The sequence below is a fragment of the Pollicipes pollicipes genome, unplaced genomic scaffold, assembly GCF_011947565.3.
Source record: "Pollicipes pollicipes isolate AB1234 unplaced genomic scaffold, Ppol_2.1 Scaffold_7262;HRSCAF=8765_pilon_pilon_pilon, whole genome shotgun sequence".
Taxonomy (NCBI): domain Eukaryota; kingdom Metazoa; phylum Arthropoda; class Thecostraca; order Pollicipedomorpha; family Pollicipedidae; genus Pollicipes; species Pollicipes pollicipes.
In genome coordinates, this window is record NW_023597055.1 from 11519666 (window position 1) to 11542128 (window position 22463).

At 56.2% G+C, this 22463-nt stretch overlaps 1 protein-coding gene across 1 annotated transcript; it reads left to right on the forward strand.

Annotated features, from left to right (window-relative positions):
* Positions 1 to 326: 326 nt before the first annotated feature.
* Positions 327 to 4119, forward strand: LOC119113950 (40S ribosomal protein S15a). Its single transcript, XM_037238183.1, has 3 exons — positions 327 to 524; positions 2524 to 2689; positions 3983 to 4119. Exons 1-3 carry the CDS (start codon positions 392 to 394, stop codon positions 4074 to 4076), a joined length of 393 nt encoding a protein of 130 aa, XP_037094078.1. The 5' UTR covers positions 327 to 391; the 3' UTR covers positions 4077 to 4119.
* Positions 4120 to 22463: the final 18344 nt, after the last annotated feature.

A 22463-nucleotide genomic window follows, 5' to 3' on the forward strand; every position in this document is an offset into this window, starting at 1 on the left:
CATTACAGGTTTTATTAGAACACAGTACCTGTTTTCTTTAACAAATGACTTGAATTCTTTTCAAACAACTAATTCAATGGAGGATACTCGATTCTTCATTTTTCAAACATGTTTTCAGTGCATTATACTGCGTTCTATCACCACTACACGGGGCTCTTCCTTTTGGTGTTCGCGAGGTAAGGGTGGACGGTGGTAGCGCGGGCTTTGGTGGTTATTGTCGAGAATAGACAAAACTGTGTGGAAACGTGGTACTCTGAATGGCAAGCAAGATGTGCTTTCGTATTCTATGGTTGTGTGTTTGCTTTACTGTGCGTGGTTTCCTGGGGAATGATGCAAACGTTCGGTTCCGACAGGTGCTTATCCAGTACCCACGTAGTTCCGCACTGCCAAGATGGTGCGCATGAACGCGCTGGCCGACGCATTGAATGCGATTAACAATGCAGAGCGACGAGGAAAACGTCAAGTTCTTCTCAGACCTTGTTCAAAGGTTGTTGTACGGTTCCTGACTGTCATGATGAAACATGGTGAGTTGATCATGTGGCATGGATTGATGCGCAGATTAAGGTGTTGAAATCAAGGTAAGTTATGCATTTATGCCCATGATGTGACATTACTATTTAACAGAGTTGAATGGCTATGCAGGCATCCATGTGCTGATTGGGGTGCTGACATAGCATTCAAGTAACCAGGGTATCAGTAATGCAATGGTTGGCATGCCTGCTGACCACTGCATGTCTGGTTTCCCAGATGTGCAAGGTTTGACTCCCTGCAGTGCCTGCCCTTTGTGCCAGGGGGAGAGGTGGTTGATGCCATGTTGCCTCAGCAGCTGGGTGTGTTCTAAGAATCCCAACAGCATGCTTGACAAACTAACCAACAGGTCTGCTAAGTGTAACAGATTTCAACAATATTTTATTCAGGCAGAGTTAAGGTTAGAATTGATATTTGGTGCAAGTTTGGTGAAGTTTTTGGGTAGCTATTTTGCAGCTGAGGTGGCTCATTTTGTTTTGGAGCAACTCAGTATGTCTGGGCAGGTGTTGAGCCAGGGCAGAGGTTGGGTGGGACTACAAAATGCACCAGTATGCAAAGGTAACAAAGTAATGGTGTTTACTCAAAGCAGGAGCAGCCAAAGGTGTAGTGTACCTTTGGTCTTTAATACAGCATAGTTATCTTCATTGCTGCTTTACTATTTAGTCCTGTTCTGGATGTGGCTGCTCATGCAACTTCATTTTTGCTGCTGCTAATGCTGCATATGCTGAACAGGTACACAAATCATATACTTAGTGCAGAAGTGTTGATAACATAAAGATGTAATGGATAACATTGGTTGGTACATTCAGTGTGATTCTGACCTATCTTGAGCAGAACACGCGGTTGTTAGTCAGTAGGTGCAAGTCTGATTGTTTGGAAAATGTTACAGATAAATTTGCTGTTCCATTCAGGGCAGGAGCATGCCTGCCCCAAATATTTTCTTCACAGGTCTGCCAGCTTTTGCAGACTGCCATGACATTGGTGTGCTGAATGTGACACACATGCCAGGGAGTAGTATGCAAGGTCACTGCGAAATTTTCAAATGATTTTGCCCAAAAAATATTGTGATAATTGAAATAATTGCTTGTTACCTTAATTTATGAGGATACATATTTTATATGGAAAGCACGCATTTGATATATTTGGTCTGATTGGATCAAATTTAACAACTAAACTGTTACCATTGAAATGCATTTAGAGGCTTTATTCTGCTAAAAGACTTTTGTAAATAAGATTGCCTGAAGGCTCAGAAAAAGGAAGTAAAGGAGATGCATGACAGGCACAGCTGTATTTGGATGCTGAATTGTGCAACAGCCTTTTAAGAATCCTATGTGTCAGGCCTTTTTGGACCTTTTGGATTTAATGAAAAGTAATCAACATAAACTGGGGAACTATGACTGTTTCTTATCCAGGAAAGTAAAGGATGATATATTCAGAGATATCATGTATTACATTGGTGCATTTGGGAGATGAAGTCAAGTGCTTTGGATGTAATTGACCTGGAAAAATACATATTTTTTTTCCTATAATGAATACAGTGTCTGTGATGTGCATAGACATTGCACCAGTGCCATAACAAAGTACTGGCCTACTAAGCAAGCTTGCCTGGACAGCATCAGACTGCACAGGAAATCATTGACAGTTGATTGCAGGGTCACAGGCTCATTTGTCTTGACATCCATATTAGTTCTGTTTCAATATCCAAAATGTAAGACCTTGAAAATGTTGGTGAAAAACATGATTGGCTTCTGAACTCAGTTAATATTTGGCATTTAGGGCCTCCAGCATCAGTCATCTTATACCCTGTGTGATGTTTTGAGGTAAATATAAGTCAGCATTTCTGTTATTTGTGATGCAACTTGTGAATTTTGTGATGGACAGATACGGAAAGCAACAGCTTGCAAGGAGCTTTACCCTCTATGGCCCACCATGGCCAGATGGGGCGGGGACTCTGAACTGCGGCGTCCACTTGACCCGGGATGCCTCTCGCCGCAGGCTACATTGGCGAGTTCGAGATTATCGACGACCACCGCGCTGGCAAGATCGTGGTGAACCTGACAGGCCGCCTCAACAAGTGCGGCGTCATCTCGCCGCGCTTTGACATCAAGCTGACGGACATGGAGAAGTGGTGCAACAACCTGCTGCCCTCCAGACAGTTCGGGTCAGTCTGCTCGATGCGGCTGTGGACGGCATGAGACCCTGTCCCCACTTCCAATTATGCAGCTGCCTCCCTGAAATTGTGTGCCTTAACAGAATCAAGTTAATGTTGAATAGTGGTTTGCACAGATAAAACAGCAGTGATAGCCTTATTCCTTGGAGGAAAAGCAGGAGAGTGGAGATGTAATTGGGTTCATATTTTGGCAACATGCCTTTATCGAAACAATAGCTGAAGTGAATGTTTGAATTCACTGAGCTGAGCTGGCTGTGGTCCACAGCCGGCTCAGCAGCTGAGGCCACCACAGCTGGCTCAGCTGTGGTGGCTGGCTTATTTTGGGTACCATATGTGGCCACATTAAGTATGGCACAGGCATTATGAGCTATGAAGAGCATTTTATCATCAGCACATGACAACACGGACCTCATGTCAATCGCCGCGCCGCGGCCGTCTTCATCCAAGCCCAAACACAAACACATTGCTATAGGAGGTGGCTTGAGCTGCTGCTCTGGTTAGCGCTCACAACCGCTCTGCTTGTCATTAAGTTTGTACACATGTGCTGCCCTCTTTGCAATGTAACACCCTGTATCGGTCATTGAGAAGTTTCGACGCAACCACGCGCGGTTTGAGCAGAAATCAGCAGAGTACGGTGTGTATAGTGTTAGAATGTCAAAGCGCGTCCTGCTAATTACTTCTACTTTGTAATGGGAGAGCCACAGATTTAGATCTGGGCATCTTTCAAGCATCACAGATTTGGGAGTCTAGTTTTTTTGTTTATCCAGCATCACTCGTGCTGGTGTCCGCAGCTGGGAGCGTTACGTATGTTCGCGATTGCGATCACTATGGCAACTCAGGTCTTGGCCTTGCACGAAATGCAAAGAGGCTATGTGCTGGAACGTGTAGCACCACCCTATCACACCCCACCACCCTACCATAGTAGCTGAAGCCACCAGGTAGCTTCAGCTGCTATGCTGGCTTTGGCAGCTTGAGCTGCTGAGACAGCTGTGGTGGCTTCAGCTGTTGGGCCAGCTGTGGTGACTTCAGCTGCTGAGCCGGCTGTGGTAGCTTCAGCTGCTGGGCGAGCTGTGGTGACTTCAGCTGCTGAGGCAGCTGTGGTGGCTTTAACTGCTGAGCCGGCTGTGGCAGCTTCATCTGCCCATGCTCCGCAGCAGCCAGCGTGCCCAAAGCCCCCACAAGCAGCAGCCGCACAGGCTGTAACTGTGGTTGTGTCGGTCGGCGGTAGGTGTCGCCAGCGTCTGAGCGACCCCGAGTCTGACCGCGCCCGCCCGCCCGTCGCAGGTACATCGTGATGACGACATCGGGCGGCATCATGGACCACGACGAGGCCCGGCGGAAACATCTGGGCGGCAAGATCCTCGGCTTCTTCTTCTGATCGCTGTCGCGCCGTGGCCAATAAACGGAGACCGCGCGAGCGATCCGCTGTGCACGCGTGCGCGTCCCGACAGGCACACCTTACCACCGCCGGCGTCCGGTCGGCAGCTCTAGCGGTGCGCGTCCTCTTCGGACGGTGGCCCGACAACAGTCAGTTGTTCAGATGAAATTAAAACTGAACGAGCGGAGCTCACAGTCGCCCACTTCTGGAGGAGATTTGATTGGATCCGGTCCTTTCTCACGGCATTAAATGTATGCTTTCGAGATACACCACGTAACCACCAGATGAAGGGCCGGGAAGGAGACCAAACGAAATGTAGGGAGAAAAGTAGTCTGCAGTTTGGGACTGACATAAGGTCGAAATCAAGGGTAAAGTTTTGCCCTATAAATTATGTACTTCGAGCAATACTTTGTATCGTGTTTGTCGACTGCCGACCGGACCCAACCAAGTACAACCAGTGACTGGTGGTAAGAATGCCGGACTAACTGGAGGGTATTGGCTGATACCTCGACGGACCGCCGTGTGCTGTGTTTTTCTGTGATGATGCTGCGATGAGGGAAACTGAGGCTGTGAATGTGAAGTCCGTACAAACGCGACAACGGGAACACGGGTCATGCCGTTGCTCGCTTCCTAGTCTGTCCTGGAACGCACCCGTACCAGCGAGGGCTGGACGCGTAGGCGTGCCGTGCCTTGCTGTCTCAATTTGGGGCTGTTCCTAAGTTCCAGCCGCTGTCAGATACTGAATCTCGTTATATTTGTACCGTGACGCTATGGGCGTCATGTGTGAGCGTGCGGCGCTTATTTATCAGTCGCGAGCGAAGAATGTGCGCTTGGATTACTCCATGCAGAGTAGTGCGATGAGCTCAGGAAGTGTGCAGCGCTGGGTGGCATGATACAGAGCTGGAAAGAGTGGCGTTCGCGCGTCCTCGCGGAGCGGCAGACGGTCCGTGGGTGCGGGTCGACCGAGGCAACACACGAAGGCGGGGCGTCGCCGCAGAGGCGGGGAGTGCGACTCCAGTAGAAAAGGGCTGCATCGATCCAAAGTATTGTTGGACGCGTCTTGAGACCCGGAAAGACTTGACGAAGCGGCGATCACGTTACAGGCAGAGATGGACGTAAGTACTGTCCAAGGCGCGGTGGAGGGCCAAACGGGAGACTTGCGCCACAGTAGATCGAGCCACTGAAGTTCGCCGGCGTCTGCCGACAGTGCTCCACTGCGCCGGAACAGGTCGAATGGGGGGGGGGGGGGGGACGGCTGCCAACAGCGCCACCGCAGTGAAATTTAGCCTAGGGCGGACAGGGCCGGTGGTGAGATAATTCCTGGTTCAGTGCGCGTGGCGCTCTGGTGTGTCAAGTGCAGAAGCTGGTCTCGGTCCAGCTCGGCGCCCCGAGGTCTGGTGTTTTCGGTGCGCCGTCAGGTACGTGGCGGGGGGGGGGGGGGGGGGAGGAGAAGCCAGGCGTGCGTCTGGGTGCCGTGCGATTCGCTGGGTTTATCTCTAGTACGGGCGAGCCAACACTTTGGTAACCGTTACTACGCGTAATGCGGCTTCGGCCGGGGTTTTGGGCATCGGCGTACTCGAGACATCGGGGTGCGGAGGCTCGTAGACGGCCGTCGCGGAAAAAACGGGTGGCAAGGGGTGCGCGGGCTTGCAGGGAGCCGACAATGTGCAATTGGATGCGCTGTGCGCATCATGAATATGCGCTAGTTAGAGGTCTTTATACCGGTAGCGGCTGCCCGTCGGCCCGGGCAAACCGCGCGACCGTAGTAGTCTTAAAAAAAAAAACTGGTAAAAACTCTAAACAGGAGGAAAAGCCGATTCGTCAACGGCCAGCTGACGATAAATGTTTGAAACATTTTGAGATTCAACCGATCTAGTTCAGGGGAGGGGAGTGGTAGCAAGATGATCAGATGTGGCCCCGCGCGAGGGGTCTGTGGTATTATTGCCGTTTGGGCTAGCAGCGTTTGGGCCCGGGGCGCGCCGTCGAGCGCGCGCGGTCTGTTCGGCACGTCACGCCATGCTGACGAATCCGTCTGTCGCCCCGCGGGGACTGGCATGTCTGGGGGACTCCGCCGGCAGTACACCGGTAGGCGCTTATCGCTAGGCTGTATGCTCGGCTGCGAGGCCACACCCACGGCTTTTCACAGCCACGCCGGTTCGCGTCCCACGGCCTCGCGGACACAGTCCGCCGATGACCTGGCCCGGGAACTGGGTCAGAGGACCGCAACTTTGTCGCGCTTCGGTGACCAGCAGTGGTGCAGGCCGTTGGGGCTCGAGTACCGCGTGCGCACGTGCGCTGAGTAGACTGCTCGGGGTTGGGGCGGCAGCGGGGATCGGTGCCCAGTCCTTGGGCGGGTCCGTGCCGACGCACACATCCGTCTTCGGGCTAATGCAAACGAAAGTTGTCCACTTTCATCATTTTATGCGTGGTCAATATGTGACCACAATGCTAGAACACATTGCATGAACAGACCAAAGGTCTGCGGAGAACAAACGTCACGGGAGTGACCTAACAGTGAGGTCATCGAGGGCGCGTCACATCATCCGATGGGCCGAGCTATTCCGGACGTCCCTGATTTGGCGCGCGGGCACTTAACTGAGATCTAGCTGCCACACGAGAATAGTGCTGTTTGCGCACGGTGATCTTCGCGGGGCGCGGCGAACGCCGTACCCGACCTATGGCCTCACCGTCAATTCCGCGCGCGTCGTCTGGCACCACTAGAACACAATCAGCTAGAGGACTCGTCTCGGCTGAGAGCCGGGATGTCGTCTTCCCACCGTCAGCTAACAGTCTTGCTTCGTTACCCGAAGCCTCTGCATCATCAGAGCCACCCGGAACGGCGTCGGCGCGACCCGGCGGCCGGCAGGCAGAACTTCTGGTTCTTGTTCTTGCCGCCGAGTGGCGCGCAGATCAGGCCGGGCGCGCACGAGAAGGGCAGCTTGCAGGGCTGCCCCGTGGCGATCGCGCAGGGCGGGCAGCAGTCGCAAGGTCCGGTGCGCACGCCGATCCCGTGCGGGCAGTTGAGTTCCGGGCAGCCGAGCGTGCAGATGGCGCAGGGCAGCGCGACAGCGGGCGCGGGCAGGAGGGCGGCCAGCAGCGCCACGCTCGCCGTCACGGGCAGCAGCCAGCGCGCCATGGCTCGGCGGGATCGGCCGTGGCAGGACTGATGCACGCCGTGGCCGCCGGCGCCTTTTAGCCGCGGAGGCGGCGCGCCGGCAGCCAATGTCGGGCGCACCGTCGCGGTCAGGGTCGCCGGCGACGCCGAGGTCATCGGGAGGGGGGGGGGGGGGGGGGGGGGGAGGGGGGGAGCGCTGAGCTGTCGGTAATCAGGCGTCCGAGCTGAGGCCGCCAGCTGACGTTGGGATGGCTTGCGGCAGGGCCCTGACAGCGGTTACCTGGACCCGAGGCCGGGACCCCCCCAGGACGGGGCTGGCGCAGCGGCCCTCGTGATCCAGGTCAGCCTGCCGCGGAGGATCCAGGTCAGATCCACCAGATCAGATCAGATCAGATCAGATCAGATCAGATCCACCAGATCCAGGTCAGCCTGCAGCCGTCCCACGAAGCATGCGTCATACATAAACATGCGGAATTCGGCGTCAGGACAACATATTCAAATCCAAGCCGCCGGACAGCAACTCTGCCGCATTCCAGGTTCCACGCGTCGTTAAGGACAGCGAACCTCCAAAGTCAAATGACCACTGCGTGCTACTGGTAAGCATCAGCAGCTGTCAGCAATTTTGAATTATCAGTGATCTAGCCGGCGTCACTGTTAGGTCATACTCTCTCAGTCAACGTCACTGATGGTACCCTCAACCAGCGTCACTTGTGACACCTTCAGTTAGCATCACTGATGGTGCCTTCAGCCAGCGTCCCTAGTGACACCTTCAGCCAGCGTCACTGATAGTACCTTCAGCCGGCGTCACTGATGGCACTTTCAGCCAGCGTCACTAATGGTACCTTCAGCCAGCGTCACTGATGGTACCTTCAGCCAGCGCCACTAATGGAACCCTCAGCCAGCGTCTCTGATGACACCCTCAGCCAGCGTCACTGATGGGACCTTCAGCCCGCGTCTCTGATGGCACTTTCAGCCAGCGCCACTAATTATACCTCAGCCGGCGTCACTGAAAGCACCTTCAGCCAGCGTCTTTGATGACACCTTCAGCCAGCGTCTCTGATGACACCTTCAGCCAGCGTCTTTGATGACATCTTCAGCCAGCGTCTTTGATGACACCTTCAGCCAGCGTCACCGCTCAATTCCAACCAGCTTCGCTGCTGGCCCACAGGCGTCAGCGCCAGGTCCCCAGAGGCGTAGCCACTGACGTCTTCAGCCAACAGCACTGATGGGGCATCGAGCTATCGTCATCGCGGAAACCTCCATCTCCACCTCCACAGGCGGCGATGCCGGGAACCGACCTGGTGCCGGGAGCGGTGTTGGTCTGGTGCAAGAAGTGGTGCTGGTGTGGTGTGGGGAGAGGTGTTTGGTGCAGGAGTGGTGCTGGTCTGTTGCCGAGGGCGATGCTGGTCTGGTGCCGAGAGCCGTACTGTTCTGGTGCCGAGGGCGGTGCAGGTCTGGTGCCGGGAGCGTTGCTGGCGTGGTGCTGTTGTGGTGCAGACAGCGGTGGCGGTTTCATGCCCAGGGTGGAGCTGGTTTAGTGCCGAGGGCGTGCTGGTTTGGTGTAGGCAGTGGTGCTGGCCTAGTGACGAGGGCGGTGCACTTTAAGTGTCATGGGCTGTACTGGTTTGGAGCCGAGGATAGTGTTGGTTTCGTGCTGGGGGCGGCGCTGGCTCGGTTTAGAGAATGGTGCTGGTCTGGTGCCAGGTGCGGTACTGATTTGGTGCGGTGAGCGGTAGTGGTGCGATGCCAGGGACGGTGTTGGTTTTGTGGTGGGGGCGGCGCTGGTTTGGCTCGAGGGGGGTGCTGGTCTGATGCCGGCGGCGGTGCTTTTCTGGTGCCGGGGGCGGTGGTGGCGCGGTGCGGGGGCGAAGAGGACGGTGCACGTGTTGTAAACTGGCAGACACATCAGTGGAGAATTCGGTACTCGACGTCCTTCACCAGCGGATTGCAACAAACTTCGATGGAATTGTTGTCACTTTACCACATTTCCATTAGAAGATGCCAGTGCTGGTGCTTTGCCACATCGACTTTTTCAGACACCGCCAAACTGTGACGCGCGCCCATAAGCTTGGCTCACAGCAGCTCTTGTGGTTGTACCTCAGACGTCCCGCCGAGCCTTTCACCGTGGGCGACAGGGCCCCACTCACATTTGTCTGGCACCAGCGCCACTGCAATGTCGTCGCTACGCAGTGACGCAGTATCTGACGCGGTTTGGGCAACCAGACCCGTCACGTGACGCACCACGTGGAACATCTTGATAACGGGAACGGCAGCGAGGTCCGTGGACCGGGATCCAGCTTTATTCGGTCGGATTCGCTGTTTATCCCCCTCCGGGCCTCTCAATACCCCACTGGATTACAACCCCGCACCGATAATTCACGGTCATTTCATTCTCTGGTTTACAGGACAGCCCTTCACTCGGACTCCAAATCGTCCCGCCACACGGAGTTTAGCGGCGCTGGCTGAGCTGTCCATCCAACATTGGACAGCTCCGTCCGCTGACTGAAGCGACGAACACCAGAAACCTTCCGTTTGTCCCGGGCGCGTTTTGTCACGCGACAGCTGATACGGCTCGCCCGTCGCGAGTTCCACAGCGCAGCACCACCAGACTCGTCCGGTGGACGCTGGCTGACGTGCCGGAAGACCTGCGCCGGCCGTGCTGGGTTCCCCGCTCACGTTCGCACGACTACGCGCCTCGAAAACAGATCAGATCACCGATGACTGGCATATGTCGGGGCCAGCGCCGCCGGCGGTCCGGTCGGGGCCTCGCCGAGGTTCTCGCCGTGGGCGGCGGGCGCCGCTGCTGCTCGTCACGCCTCGCCGTCACGCTGAGGTGTCACGCTGTCGTTGCGCCGGTGTGTGACGTGCGTGTGTCGCATGCCGGCCATTGTCTGGCGGTGTCCTCCGCCGCCGCCGCCAGCGGCCGTCCGGACGTCCGCCCCCATGGCACGCCACCGCCGGCAGGTTAAGGTCACATCCCGCTCATCCTGCTTCCGGGCTCGAACAGAGGGGGGGGGGGGGGGGCTGTAGTGTCGACCGCCCGCGCTGCTTAGCAGCGAGCTCCGGAAACGAAAAACGTCAAGTTCGAGTTTTTTTTGGTTAGGGACGTGCGTTTGGCCTCAAGAGGCTTAACCGACACCCACCTGATTCAGCGGGCTAACCCTGTCGGCTCAGCACGACGGAGGCCATGGATGGGGGGGGGGGGGGGGGGGGGGGCTGCAGCAGCAGAATACAGTTCTGGGTCAAGGCCTGGCGCGGTGTTTTGGGTCATGTGCCGTCGTCGTCGGACACTGATGGTATCTTGAACATAAGGCGATTGGATGCAAAAAAAGGTCCGGAAATTCCCTTGCAAGCAATGATTAACGGCTTGCTATTTTGCGCTCCAGTCGTGAAAATCCGTTCTGCTTCCAATGACAAGATTCCTTTTCTCGGAAGTACTTTCCGAAAATCGAGATTTTTGTCTCGTTTCAAGAACGCCACCCGTGATCACAACGTCGACGAAATGACTTAAATCTTTGCAGCTTAATAACCACAATCAGGCCCGATGCGCACGATACCAGTGAAGGCGAACATGCTGTTGTTCTGCACAAACATTGAGGGCTATCCTGAAGACCCATCAACAAAGCTTTTGCTTTTGGCTGCATCTAGTGCCTTAATGACCTGGAAATAGCATTTCATGTGCCAACGGAGACGCGCAACATAGACGAGGGGAAGAGAGATGTGGGGCGGGGAGAAGCGGGGGGATGCGACAAGGACGTGTTCTCCCACTTTTCCGGAAACCAACATTATTGCGGCGTTGGTGAGGGAAGACGCGTCTCAGAGTCTTCGGCCCCACACTGGACCGCAGCGGAGCGGAGTCGTGCGAGTTAATGATTGGTCCTTAGAGTGCCATCACGTCCGAGGCCAGCTCTCGTTGGAGGGAAAATCCACTTCCTGTGATCTTTGAGACACTATACGCCTCCGCCTCCCAGTGGATAACCCGACATGTAGTGCGATTTCCTTTAAAAATGTTCTTGATTTTGACCGGCAGCAGCGCCTGAGCACGGCCAGCAACCCAGCCAATCCACATCGAACAACGCCAAGGGCGCTCGCATGGGATCTCGGCATGGCCACCAGCAACGAAGACCCGAAGAAACAGCGCATCGGTACCTGCCCTCAGGCATTGCACTGTACTGCAAAACAATGTGCCGCAAACACACACGCACACTAGATAAAACACTATCACCACGTGGTTCGGCGTCAGGGGCCGGCCACCTGACTGCAATCGACAGCACAGTTGACCGCGACAAGAGTACAATGAGTTAACATGATCGGGATATGGCATCGAGCTCGCGGCGACCGGCCGGGTCCGACGAGACAGCGCCGGGCCCGCGGCGACCGGCCGGGCCCGACGAGACAGAGCCGGGCCCGCGGCGACCGGCCGGGCCCGACGAGACAGCGCCGGGCCCGCGGCGACCGGCCGGGCCCGACGAGACAGCGCCGGGCCCGCGGCGACCACCCCGGTCCGACGAGACAGCGCCGGGCCCGCGGCGACCGGCCGGGCCCGACGAGACAGCGCCGGGCCCGCGGCGACCGGCCGGGTCCAACGAGACAGCGCCGGGGCCCGCGACGACCGGCCGGGGAAGCCCACATCACAGCCAAACCACCCGCGCGCGCCGCCGCTTACCGCGCCGGCCGGCCCGGGGCGGCGACAGCGCCCCTGCCGCGCCGGCCGCCCCTGCCGGGGGTCGCCACCCTCCGCAAGCCAGCGGGAGCACGCCTCTGCTCCGCAGGCCAGCCGGGGGCCTGCACACATCACATCACGGCGCGTGCCGAGCCAGCCTGCCGGGGGAGCGAGCGCTCGGCCGAGCCTGCGCCTGGCCTGGCCCAGCCCAGCGGGCCCGCCCCTGCCGCCGGCGGTCGTGCGGCGGGCAGCGGCCTGGTGGGGAGTCCCCTGGCGCGCTGCGCCGGCGCCGGCGGCCGGCTGCAGGACGCCCGGCGTGCGGAAGTCGGGGTCCGCCTCGGCTCCAGTCCGCCGCCGTCGCTTCCGATGCGCCGTCGGCGCCCGTGGAGCGGGCCACTGTCGATCGACAGAGGTGAGCCGGTGACGCGTGGGGCACGAGCAGCCGCGGAAGTGCCGGCATCAATGGACTGATCAGGCGGACGTGGCGGTCAGGTGGAAGTCGGGCCACTGATCAGGCGGAAGTCGGGCCACAAAGGGGGCAGCCGATGCGAACCAATGTAGGTCACACAGACAGCGACCGGTGCACCAACCCTGACGCGACATCGCTAAACGGAGGCAAGACACTGGCCCACCAACCCTGATAAGCCACAGCTGTTCATCAGATGCAGGCATGGGGGATGGACAATTCCTCAGTCACTACAGACCAGACAGAGGCAAGCCACTGGCATGCCGCCTCATCAAATCATATCACGTTCAGCGGGCGGCGTCAGGCCGGCGACAAAGCCGCGAACCCACGCGGGGCAGACCGACGGCGCCCAGGCGACGCCCCACGCCACCCCGCCAGGCGGCGGTCCAACACTCTCCCGCCACGACGACTCACCTGCCAGGAGCCGGAGCGTGCCGGTGGCAGGACCCAACCAGCGCGGACCAGCGCGGACCCGACCCTGTGGCGGCGCGAGCAGCCGGCGGGCGGCGGCGTCCCGGCGGCGCAGCTCCGCCGCTCGGCCGCTCGGCCGGGGCGCCCGGGCGGCGCGGCGCGGGGCGGCGCACGGCGGCGAGGCGCGGCGCTGCGAGTGTGCGGAGACTCTACGCGGCGTGACTAGAAGGCCAGACGGTGAGGCGGCCGCCGGCGCCGGCGCGCGAGCGAGCGAGCGGCCGGCCCGCGCGGCCCCTCCGCAGCGCGAGGACGCCGCGGAGCGGACCGGCAGCCCGGCCGGCCCGGAGGCGGCCCGCCACGGTCCGACGCCGCGTCCCCGGACAGCGGCCAGGCACGCTCGGCTAGCCGGCGGCGGCGGCAACGGCGGCGGCAGACCGGGCCGGGCCGCAGCGCCACCTGCCGGCACGGGCGACGCAGCGTCAGGCGCGGCCACGCTCGCCACCGCGGCCGCGCGACTGCTCTGCGGCGCCGGGTGACTGCTACGGTCACGCCTATCGGCGTCCAGATCTGTCACGCCGCGTGTGGCCGCCGAGGCAGCAACACGGCTGGCCATCACTCCCCGGGTCACGAACCAGAGCTCGCACGCCGAGTATCGGCTCTTTCGAGCCCAACGGACAGTGAAGGTTCTTGGTACTTTGGTGTGGCCTTATGCCTCTACATACCTTTACATAAGCGATCACTGCTGGCTTCGTGCCTCCTATTTACAAAAAGCACAGCTTTGGCACAGATAGCAATGCGGTACAACGTGCAGCATGTAACAGACTGCAGTCTCTGTACCCTAACCTTGATGTATGTAACAAGATTAACGTCCTATTCGGCATCTCGACGTCGACCAACATGCGTGTTGATGTGTGGACCGGAGTGAGCTGTTCATCACTAGTAAGTACACTTATGCACACGTTGGTCGGCGCGTCGTTTTCTATAACCCCGGATGCGTCGTCCCAGCGCCAGATGACGATGCCGATTTGGGCTTTGGGGCGCCCCCCCCCCCCTCCCCCCCGGCTCGCATCCCATCCGGCTTTCCAGATGGTCCACACCCTGTGGCCACCCCTGCCGCTGGGACTCTTCACAGTCTGCAGCACCCGAGAGCCCGCCTCACCCAACACCCAGACCACGGCGCCGCCCCCCTCCGGACCACACTCTCACCGGCGCCGTCCCCGTCACGTCTTGGTGGCGAGCTTGATGCGTCGCACGGGCGGCCGCGGCGCCGCGTAGCAGTGGTCCTCCTGCCAGGCGGGCCGGCTGGGGCCGGCCGGCTCGGTCGGGTCGGCGCCGGCCGCCAGCCGTCGGCGCACGGCCTCGGCCAGCCGCCGCTCGCCGCCGGCCGTCACCGTCCAGCGGCCGGCCGCCGAGCGGCGGAAGCAGTCGCGCCGCGCGCCCGCCAGCAGCGCCTGCTGCAGCCACGTCTGCCGGCAGCGGCGGCTCCGGTCGGACGGCGGCGGGTGGCGGGCGCCGCGCGCGCGGCCGCTCCGAGCGCACGGCAAACGCCGACGACCGCCACGGACGTGAGGAGCGAAACGGCGCCGCGCCACGGCTGTGTGGACTCACTTTCGCCAAGAGCGCGTCTCGCAAGGGTACGCCGTCGACATACAGTCACCACGTGGCCGACACGACTCGGCGAAAACCGGTTAGCCCGGACGCCGCAACGGCAAGAGCGACACGACACGGCCGCCGCGCGGCGGGCACCACGGGAAGCTTCAGTGCAACTAATTACGAAAATTAACCGATCGATCTGGGGTTCGGTAGTTGATCAAGTTCCGATTTCTCTCGGAAACACATTTCGGCTTCATACATAATCCAAAACCTTCCTGAAGAACGACATAACCGCTCGCACCTCTTTCCTTCTGCTATGCACGCTGCATTCCCAGCGCCATTCCCACTGCATTCCCAGCGCCAATGCCAGTCAAACCCTGCTGGCGCCGCCAGACGTCCGCTCGAGGCCCGCACGTGAACGTCCCCAAACACGAGCGCGCCGGCGCGTGCCCTACGTACCTGCAGCTGCGCCTGCTGCCGGAAGAAGGGGTACTCGCGCCGGACGAAGGCGGCCACGTGCGCGACCGAGACGTGCCGCTCTGGCGCCGAGCAGATGGCGAGGGCGGCCAGCTCTTCGGCCGTGAACGGGGGCCGACGCACGGTGTCCGTCCAGCCGAGGCTGGCCACCAGCCGGGGCAGCACCGAGCCCACCGCCTGCCGGAGAGCAGCGCGGACGCCGGTTACAAGCGTGAGCTGGCTGGTTATCTGAGCCACAGACAGAGAGGCGTGGTTAGAGCCACAGACGGAGAGGCGTGGTTACTGGCGTGAGCTGACTGGTTATCTGAGTCGCAGACGGAGAGACGTGGTTACTGGCGTGAGCTGATTGGTTATCTGAGCTGCAGACGGAGAGGCGTGGTTACAGGCGTGAGCTGGCTGGTTATCTGAGCCGCAGACGGAGAGGCGTGGTTATTGGCGTGAGCTGGCTGGTTATCTGAGCCGCAGACGGAGAGGCGTGGTTATTGGCGTGAGCTGGCTGGTTATCTGAGCCGCAGACGGAGAGGCGTGGTTTCCGGCGTGAGTTAGTTACGTGAGTTACGGACGGGGAAGCGTGAGTTACCGACGTGAGTTAGTTACGTGAATTACGGACGGGGAGGCGTGAGTTACCGACGTGAGTTAGTTACGTGAGCTACGGACGGGGAGGCGTGAGTTACCGACGTGAGTTGGTTACGTGAGTTACGACACGGGAGGCGTGAGTTAGCTAGTCACCTATCACAGACGGAGCAACGCAGCGGCCAGTGCGGCAACATTCGGCCATTTGGGTGGCCAGGGTGCAAATGTTTGTCATACTTTGCACCCTTGGCTCGTGCTCGCTGGCTGATGCCACTCTCCTTGCCAAGGTTTCGCCAAACAACAATGAGCTGGATGGCGGCCAACTCGGCATCAAAACAGCTCGAGCTTGGCTAATCGGGCGGCAGGTCACAATGGCTGGGTTTGGGGTCAGAGGGCAACGGAGGTCAGAGGGGGGTCAGAGGAGGTCAGAAGGGGTCAGAGGGCAACGGATCAGCAGTGCCGAAAGGTGAGGATGGCGGCTGCCGAGCGGACAGAAGTCTGCTGATACGAAATTATATGTATACCCTTGACACCCACGTGGATAGATTTTTTGAGCTCTGTTGGTGACACGTGGCAGTACTCATATAGGGGGACGACGGGGGAGGTCACACGTGTGCACAGGAGACACGTCGATGTAACAACGGTGGGCAAGGCGCTGCCGTTGGGAACACCAGCCGTTCCTGAGTAAGAACGGCTCAAACCGCACCAGCAGACAATGGGGAAAGCTTACACCTGACCACAAAACACGCCGGTGGCCGCAGGAAGACACGGGCTGAAACGTCACACGGGCTGACTCAGGAAGGACCAGTGCACGAGTGCCGAGTACCGGGTACTGAACAATGAGCACCAAACACAGTGCACCGAGCACACTACACTGAGCATGGAGCACAGTACACCGAGTACTGAGCAAAGTGCACTGAGCACCGGGCAGAGCGCAATGAGCACCAAACACTGAGCACCGAGTCCAGTGCACCGAGCACTGAGCACAGTGCACTGAACACAGTGCATCGAGCACAGTGCACCGAGCACCGAACACTGAACACAATACACTGGGCACTGAGCACCGAACACTGAACACCAACCACAGAGCACAAGCAATGACCTGCCACGCCACGGCGTAAAGAGCACACGTAAAGAGTCGGGTCGCTCACGCGCGGCGGCCGGCGCCACGCGCACGCGCGCGGCTGGCCGCGACAGCGAGCGGCGACGTACCCCGGAGTCCAGCGGCGCGAGCCCAGCCGCGTCGGCCGAGTCCAGCAGCACGTCCTCCTCGCCGTCCTCCAGGAAGCGGTCCGGGTCGTCCTCGGCGTCCTCGCACCCGTCGTCGGGCGGGTCATCGGGGTCGCGCTGGCGGCCGCGGTGCTCGTCGCCCTCCGCCACCGTGTAGTAGTAGGAGCTGAGCCAGCCGTCCAGCGAGCCGTCCGCATCGTCTGGCGGCGCGGCCGCGCGCGTCAGGCGCCGCGCACCGCCCGAGGGCGCCGTCGCGACGCGTCACCGGAGACAGCAGCGGCGCGGACCACCGTGACCGACGCGAGGCGCGGAAACGTGACGTCAGCGCTACGGGCCACGCCCGGACCGCCACGACGCTGCCTGCAGCCGTTGAACATTATTGCATCCATATCCGCTTGCATCTACAAACATCCATGCTACGCGACAGCACCTCAATGTAGTGCGTCTCATCAGGGCGCATTGCCAGTTCAGATCCTGCCAGGGTACAACGCCATATGACGTCAGAACAGCGTGTTGCTAGACGGTGTCTTCACATGCGGTGAAAACTCAATGACGCGTCATTATTTCTAGTCTGTCTTCCTGTTTTAGAGTTCAAATAGGCACATCATTACAATGCAACACGTCACAAGGAGACCCCGTCGACAACGCTGCAATGTACCCGAAAACAGCGCCGCACCACGCCCCATTCGCATCACGCATTCCGCAGCCAATGCGTGCGGGCACCCGCGTGGCCGCCGGTCGGACCACTCACCGGCGCCGACGAGAGAACGGGCGGGAGCGCGCGCGGGCAACAGGAGGGCGTCGCAGTCGTCCGGGTCCGGGCCGGGGTCCGGGTCCGGGTCCGGATCCGGATCCGGCTCGGCGAACGGCCAGTCGTCGCCGCCCTGGATCCCGCTCTGGGCCATGGCTGAGGGGGGGGGGGGGGGGGGTGCAGGCCGTGTCAGTGGCGGTCTCACGCGCACACGGCAGTCAGGCGCGCCCGCCGATGCCCAGTGATGCTCTCGTCGGAGTCACACAACAGTCAGATGGTGGTTGTGGTTCGGAGCTGATTCTGTAACCATCTGATTTGTGGTGAATCAAAATGATTCAGCACATGAACCAGATAGTTACAGGAATGCAACCAGTGTATAATGTGGGTGTGTACAGGACAGTGTGTGTAGCACAATGATGCTTTGATGCAAATGAAATGACAGTGATTCTACATGAGTGGATACAAAACTAACACACTCTGAAGGCATAATGAACAAACAACCTTGGAGGAAAGGTTCCTCTCATTGAGGCATGCAAGGATAAAAAGAAATAACCACCACATGCATGAGACTCACAACAGACCATGGGGACATATCCTAGAAACACACAGCCATGCTGAATACATAAACTGTGAAATCATGGTTGATGTGAAAGACAAACACCACAGAGTAGCATGGACATATACCTATTGCCAGAGGGTCTGCTCCACAGTAGGCATCAAGCTGTGAGTTCTTGTCCTGGCCATTCACAGCCCCGCCCTTGGCTTTGCTCGATAGTCTATCCATGGCTTGAATGACCTGAGTCCTGAAAAATAGCACTATACATTTTCATGCCCTGTGAAAAACCATTCAATCAAGTTCTTCACACCATGAACGACCCTGGTAATTGCAGGGAAAGATAAACACCAATGTGGATGCAAGACAGACTTACGAGTGATATGATGAGAATGAGCAGAGCACTTGCCACTTTCATGGTGCAAGCACAGAATATCAACAGTTCTAATCATAAAATGTCTTGGTGTACATCTTAAAATGAACAGAAGAAAAGATGACACAGTTAAGCTTTGTACAAAAAGAACATCTTTTTGTGACCACAAATATTTGCTTGTCCCACTTTGGAATGAATGTTGCTTGCTCAGCATTCTCAACCAAACTATATTGCCATCAGGTATTGCAGAGATACATAAAAATAAATATTCATCCATGCAAATTATCTCCATGGAGACAATCACATGGATAATGTTCACTTAAATATCAGAATGCCTTCAACTCTTGCCACATCAAAGAATTTGGAAACTTCTGTGATTGAGATCATAAAGAAGACAGTTGAGCACTCTTTCTTCTCATCTTGACAGGAAACAGCTCATTCTAATGAATGTGCAGGGGCATCATGTGAACCAGCACTGTGTGGCATGCCTCAAAGATGGCTACTTGGCTCAATTCTTTTTGCAATACATACACATGCTCTTCCTGCCAGGCAAAAAGCAACTTAAGCTGGTAATATTTGTGGATAACACAAAAGCATGTTTCAGAATCAAGTATGAGACATAATCAAATCATACAAAGCCTGTGGCACCACTAGCACCTGCCACCACTTCAACACCAAACAACCCGCCACCACTGTCATCCCACCAAGAACTGACTGGCCATCTGTTTTCTCATGGAAAAATGACCATGACTCAGCAGAAGCAAACTTTTGGAAAGTATTGCTTGATAATAATATCTTATTGTTTCTGTTTATTTGTTTTGGTTGGGTCAGTGATTACAAAAGAGTTCTGATGCTTAAATTGTTTCAACACTACCTCACTTGTCATGTCCTCAGCATGGCAAAACAAAGCTATCAAGCCACATATATTAAGCATGAAAACCACCATAGTTACATGGTTTGTTTATTTATTGTACCATAAACCACCTTAAAGCTTACCAGGATGGGCTGGGGAATTCAATACTTATGCACCATAACCATGCATGCATTACACAAACACCATATTAAACATAAACCCTCATACAGCACATCAGGTTCCATGCCATTTAGAGTCCAAAGTAATTGGGCAACACCAGTTTAGGAATTAGAACTGCATAAATTGCACTGATGAATTGACATGTAGGATACTTATGCCTCCCTTAGCCCTAAATGAATGCTATTCTTCACATGACATAGCAGAACTTGAGTTGTGCAGATCATCATCAAATCAAAATACGAGGGCAGATTTGCAGCACAATACACATCAAGATGCTTCTGCATTTGAAAAAAAGAGATAGCCACCTTGTAATGCTTTGCAACCGCCCTTACTGTCATTTTCATGAAGCTCACTTACTCCAGTCATCCATGTACCAACAGCAAGGGCACAGTTTCTCAAAAGGATCAGGGGGCTGACTCCTGACAAATTGTGAAACCTACCCCGAAAATTCGCCGATACGCAGGCGTCTCCCCGGGTTGCGTCCACCTAAAAAACAGCATGCTAAAATACACATAGCAAACGGAGGGAATCACGTGTCCAACGCTTTCTGGCGGGCTCTCCGCACCACCTCTTCGTATTACATTTTGACTCACCGCTGGATCCTTATTGCGTTGCAAGAAGGTGTGTGTCTGCCAATCAGTCAACCCCTACAATGCCTTCTGCCCCCCGTACTCATCATTCAAGACTCATGCCAATTCCGTGCGCTGCTTCCGTCGGTGTTTCCCTTTGCCTCAAGGTCCTATATACAGGAGTTGTGGTCATTCCTGCATGTCACCAATTTAATGACGTCATTGTTTTCAAGTGACGGGATAATCGCAATACTTACGCCAGCCTAAGGAAGAAAGCGTCTGACATCTAAAGGTATTAAAGCCAGCATCGAATTTGATGAAACAAGCGCAACCCTTAACTTTTGGTATACTTTTAAGGTGAAAAAGACAGCTGTGGACAGAAAAATTCTCGGTTTAGTAAATATGCTTCTCAATGCGTCATGGTTTGAATACGTCATCGTGCCTTGCATAACATTGATTGAGAGCCAATGGACCTCGTTTTATTTAGAAATCACGCTCACGAACGCCAGTTGTGAACGCCTCCACGACTTTATTTTTCTTCGCCTTGATCGTCCACATGGCTTGTGGAATTACAGGACTTGAATGCAGGGGCGGGATATCCGAATGGGCGCGTTCGGCCAAGCGAAAATTATTCAACGAATAAATATCTCTCCGATAATCATCCGCCGAGATTCTCCATTTTTACTGGGCCGGTCCGGAAATGATACCCCACATAAGTCTCCATGCGCCACCTACAGCCAACGGTCATAGCTATGCATATCGAAAACAGCTTCTCCGTCTGGACCATGCTTTGAAAATTCCCCGCGATTCTCTCCCGCTACGGAAAATTATCCGGGATAATTTTCCATGACGGCAGTGCCGAACGCCATCCCGGAAAATTGTCCAACATTCTGGATAATTATCCGAGATTATCTGCCGGCCGAACGCCATTGAGATGTCGGCACGGGTGTCGATTTGCTTTTTCGTGAGTACCCTGCCTCCCCCCCCCCCCCCCCCCAATATTGAGTTGGGCCCCCAATGTTGGCTGGGCCCCCTAATGTTTTTGGCCGGAATACTAAAGAGAAACGAAGGTAAAAGTAAAAGTGAAAAACCCTAGAATATGGGGGTGACCTAAGTCCTTCATTGTCAACCCCATCCTCGTCTCCACAACCAAAATGCGTGCCTTCCTCCCATGACCGTCACAGAAGAACGTCATCGGCACCCTAAGGCGACTTCTTAAGGGGTGCCTTCATGTGCCGATCAGAAGAGATACGTGCGTCCAGTGTCTGCCCCCTGGATCCAATCCCTGCATGCCTTCTATATGTACTGCTTAAGTTAAAGACCTATAAACTATACAAATATTAAAAGCGTATATTGCGTTCGATCAAAATGAAGTGGGCTAAATCAGGTTGATAAAATGGGGGAGAGGTTGTGGGGCCTTTGGTTCGGCCACCGAATAATTGACACCCCCGGATGGAGGGAGGGGGGGGGGGGGGCAAAGACTACGAAGGACCCCCAAACCGACGAACCCGTATGTTTAGGTACAGGCGCGAAGCCAGAGCATTGGCAATGGAGAGGCACACAGGTTTGACAAAGCCCCCCCCCCCCCCCCGATAACAAAAGCCTCTTTCAAACGAAAATTAATCGAATATGGCCCATGTGAGGGTATGTTTTTATATTTTGCATTTTAACCTTCCAAGACTGGAACTTGAAGACGGAAGCTACCGCGAAATCAATTTTGTCCTATTTTTTTTTAGTCAATTAACTAGAGAAATCATGCGTTAAACAACAGCATGAAATGAACCACCGGGCTCTTCGTTATAGAACGGTCCCAATGAACTTTTTCTGAAGCACTAAAACTTACAAGCTTTGTCGGAACCTTAAATTCCATTAACATGGCCAGGCAATGTTTGTCTGGAAATGATTCAACTTTCAGTCGGATTAGTGATTTAAATTAGGTAGCGTTGTTTTGAGCATGCGCGCTCGCACATCTTCGCAAAAAATCTCGACGCAAGGCGTTGTTGCCTCCGTAAACCGCGCAGCGTCAGCCCTGCGGCTAACACTAAGCCGTGGCCTACGGGTAGACGAAAATGACACATTCAATAAAGTACCTTAAAACGCTTTAAAACTTTGGACCGTACATTTAGAAGACAGTCGGGCGTATCTTTCACCTGCGCGAATTTTTGATTGATGAAATGAACGGCTTTACAGCACCACTAAGTGGTGCTGGAATCTGGGGGCAGAACTGAAGGAGTAAGGGTAGAACCTTCATTTTTATGTTGTTATAGCTGTTAAACTGTCCAGAGGACAGCCCCAAAGTGATAAAAAAGATGCTTCCGGCCTGACCTTTGAATGACACGAAATAGTTTCCTAAGGCATTTAAAAGCATCATTCCACGACGTTTGCTCTCGCGCGCACGGCACCCGCCCCCTAGTGTTACCACAAGCTACCATTGCCAGTTTACGATCACTGTGAATACTTGACTTTAACCATGTTACCATTAGTGGCCAACGCCGCTCGGTTTTGCGGAAACTGCAACTCAGGTTTACCGCCGTCCTGCTTCCGAGACTGCGCATGCGCAGGCTCAAGCCTTTTGATGAT